The 3,645-nt window shown below is 32.7% G+C and overlaps 1 protein-coding gene across 1 annotated transcript; it reads right to left on the bottom strand.

Moving 5' to 3' along the window:
• Positions 1 to 2,407: 2,407 nt before the first annotated feature.
• Positions 2,408 to 3,364, bottom strand: LOC118734586 (uncharacterized oxidoreductase TM_0325-like). The gene has a single exon (XM_036464292.1). The coding sequence runs from the start codon at positions 3,346 to 3,348 to the stop codon at positions 2,581 to 2,583; it is 768 nt and encodes a 255-aa protein (XP_036320185.1). The 5' UTR covers positions 3,349 to 3,364; the 3' UTR covers positions 2,408 to 2,580.
• Between the last annotated feature and the right edge of the window lie 281 nt (positions 3,365 to 3,645).

The raw sequence follows: 3,645 nt of genomic DNA, 5'->3' as shown, positions 1-3,645 counted from the left end.
TATTCAAGTTTTTCGTAAACCAATCTTTAAAAAAGTAAAAAAACAGCATCAAAAATCTCATTCTTACGATTCCGTTGAAAAGATTTTCAAATATTTTTATGCAAATTTTTTAAGCTTAATCTAATTTGTCATCTGAGGGGACTTTTTTCAAAAAGTTCTTTAAGAAACTATTTTTATTCATAAAAAACTAAATTTTTGGAGGTATTTTCAAATCGGTCCAGCTCGCTTAAATCTTAATATTTTTTCGAAATATTTTGTTCGACGTCTTAAAATATAATAAATTTTGTAATTCCGGTGGAAAAACCGCAACTTTTTTTTGGTGATGCAGTCTACTGTATATACTATCATTAGTGAACTATTTACCGTTAGGGGGAGAACTCGAAAAGAGTGGAAACAAAAGGTTTTTTTTACTTTTCAGCACACAAAAAAAAAGATTTTTGAGGCTTTCAATTAAAATTAATATAATTTGGCAATATTTTTAAAATTAGCCACTGTATTAATTGTTTTTGTAATTAAGTGGAACTTTTTCTTTAATATAAATATTTACAAGAAAACTGAATTTAAACTTTTTCAATAGCACCACAAATTAAAAAGTGACCTCTTTGACCATTCGATCGTCAAGGGTCAAGATGGTTTTCTTTTAAAAATTTTTTAGAGAAATCGTATGCTTATGAATAAAAAATCATTTCTTTTCAAATAATCAAATTGTTTGGTCGTAATTAATTTTAGCCACAAAAATGGATAAAATTACTCATACATAGTGCACCGATTCCAAATGGGCCCGCGTACTAACCTTTTATCATCACTTTGTTCCGTACCCTGTAGCTATGGAGAAACATTTTGTGCGATTGCTTCTCCGATCCCTAGGCATCTCTTCACATTTCTACGTATCATCCACTATTTAGTTGATATGGATTTAACGGTACACCTGTTCTACGATGACTTCTCCGATATTCGATTTTGTACCTTTTTCTTAATACTACCAGTCAAAGTGCTGCTCGATTTGAAAGGAGAAAGGTAGGAAGAAATGTGTTAGCCAAGGGAGCGGAAATGGGAATTTTGCCAAGTTATGAGCTTGCAATCCTACAGTAAAGAAAAGCTAGCCACTATAATTCATCAGATAAAGGAAAAAAAAGAAGAAAAATTAAAAAATTATTTCGGTTTCTGGGCAAATGTTTTTGCAAAATGCATAAATAAACAAAAAATATTTGTGTCGTTTCTTCCACGATTTCGTCATTAGTTCCAGAAAAATTGCATAAACGAAAATACTAAGAAAACATTTGGCAAGCGTACGTAAATACACAAAATATTGAATGAATTTTTAATCAATTTATAATTCAAACAAAACTTTACAAACAGTACTAGTGCGAATGAAATGAATGGTGAATTGCATTTTGTGTCTAGTATTGGAATTGTGCGATTTGACATTTAACATTTGTTTTTTTTTCGAATCTCTAACCACGCGGCAACGGCAGCTGCTCAAGGAAGATTTATAAATAGTTCTACATATTTAGGTACATGTGGATATTCTATTTATCATATTTATTCAACATTGTCTACTTATGTTGCTGAGTCATCTAAACGAAAGGGAATGATAGCACTGATCGACAAGAAATCCGACCTGTGGCATTTGACCATAATTTTCATACGCTTTTATAATTTTCCAAAAAATCTTAAAAAATCAATAGTTTTTCCCTTAAAGGATTTTTTCCTTCAAAATTTTAAACTTTTAGTATTTTTACCAAAACTAATTTTTCCGATATAAATTTATCGCAAAAATAACTTCTTTCTTCGAAAAAAATTTTAGTGTCGATGGTTTGGTAAATTTTTGTTTTACTTTTCCAAAAATTGTGTTTTTTTCAAATTATATTTTTAATGCAAAATTTATTTTTTCTTGTAACCATTTTTTACTAAAAACTACTTGTTTCCCTTAAACTTTTATCATGAAATATTATTACTTTTTAACCTTATTACTACAAAATTTTAGTTTCTGATGTTTGGTAGATTTTTTTAATTTGGGTTCACACCTATCTTTACCAAAAAAACTGTGTTTTTCCTAAATTTGGTTTCTATCGTAAAATTTATTTTTTTCTTAAAACGAAATGTTTACAGAAAATCTTACTTTGAAAATTTTATTTTCCTAAAATTTATTTATAAAAACAGCTTAATGAGGCACATGCTAAAAATGGAATAACTTCTTGGGAAATATGTTTCCCTTGGTCTTGAAAGGGTTAAACGAATCTTAAAAACGCTTTCACTCTTTCAATGTTCAAAGCAAAATTTGGACTTTAAAATAGTTTACTTGATACAGAAAGGCACTCACTCATTTTCTTTCAAAATCCAGCTTTGTATAAAAATCAATAGGTTCCACACTAAAAACCTTATACACTTTAAAAACCGGTTCTGCAGCAATAATTAAGTTGCAAAATTTATTAAGAACAAAAATGGCCAATGGCCCTTCTTTATTAAGACAACAATACGTAAATATTTTATGAAATTTAACAAATTTAACAAATAATGTTTTGGCAAACGTACAAAAAAAAAATATTTGTTTTTATTTTAATTTTTTTAAAACTACATTTAACGGGGACACAACAAAGTTTTCCCTCCATCGACAGGCAAAGTTGTCCCCGTTATGAAGCTGGCAGTATTATTAGCCAAGAAAATAATAGCATCAGCCACCTCTTTTGTAGAACCCACGCGTCCCAGAGCGTGCGTCGATTTACATTGCTCCAAATATTTGGCATAATCTTCTTTCGACACTCCCATACGTATGGAAAAATCCGTTATTATCACAGCAGGGTTGACCGCATTCACGCGCACATTATGTGGTGCCAAGTCGAGAGCAATGCATCTGGTAAATTGATCAAGCGCCGCCTTTGAAGTACAATAAACGGAGAAATCCGGGAATGCACGCAGACCGGCGACACTCGAGACATTCACAATGTTACCTTGCGTTTTGATCAAATGCGGTGCGGCGAATTTAGTCAAAAGGAAAACCGAACGCAAATTGGTATTGAAAATCGCATCGAATTGATCGACGTCAATGTCCAAGATACTGCCAAAGGCACCTATGCCGGCGTTATTCACCAGCACATCCAATTGTCCGAATTTCCGCACTGTTTCATTTATAATACGCTCCGCATCCACTGTCACGTCAGCAATGATGAGCAATAATTCAGCTTTGTCGTTGGCTGCTTTGCAGGCCGCTTCACTGGCTTTTAAATTGGCTTCATTTCGTCCGACGAGTGCTACCTTAGCTCCATGACGAGCAAAGGCTTCTGCTGTGGTGGCACCAATACCCGAGCTAGCTCCAGTCACAATTACAACTTTCCCGGATAAAGACATTTCGAACTAATCTACTAGACAGCGAAAAACGAAATGAAACTATGTTAGCAAATGTGGTCTTCTATTTAAATACATATATTCATTAGGGCGGGTAGATTTTTTTTTTTACTCTGCGCGTATAGCATAGCAGGTTTCTATGTGTAGTTCTTAGCCGAAGAAACCACAAGTTTCAAATTAATTTGTAGTCTGCCAAATTTCGAAAAGAGGTTTAAAAGAAAATGCAAAAACGTTCACTGTTGCGCCCTCTGCTGTAGGGGCAAAAATGGATTTCTCATACCGAAAAGGGAGAAAAATGCT

This window comes from Rhagoletis pomonella, unplaced genomic scaffold, assembly GCF_013731165.1.
Source record: "Rhagoletis pomonella isolate Grant_MI unplaced genomic scaffold, Rhpom_1.0 Rhpom_scaffold_00002, whole genome shotgun sequence".
In the NCBI taxonomy this organism is placed as follows: Eukaryota; Metazoa; Arthropoda; class Insecta; order Diptera; family Tephritidae; genus Rhagoletis; species Rhagoletis pomonella.
This window is presented reverse-complemented; position numbering and strand designations above follow the sequence as displayed.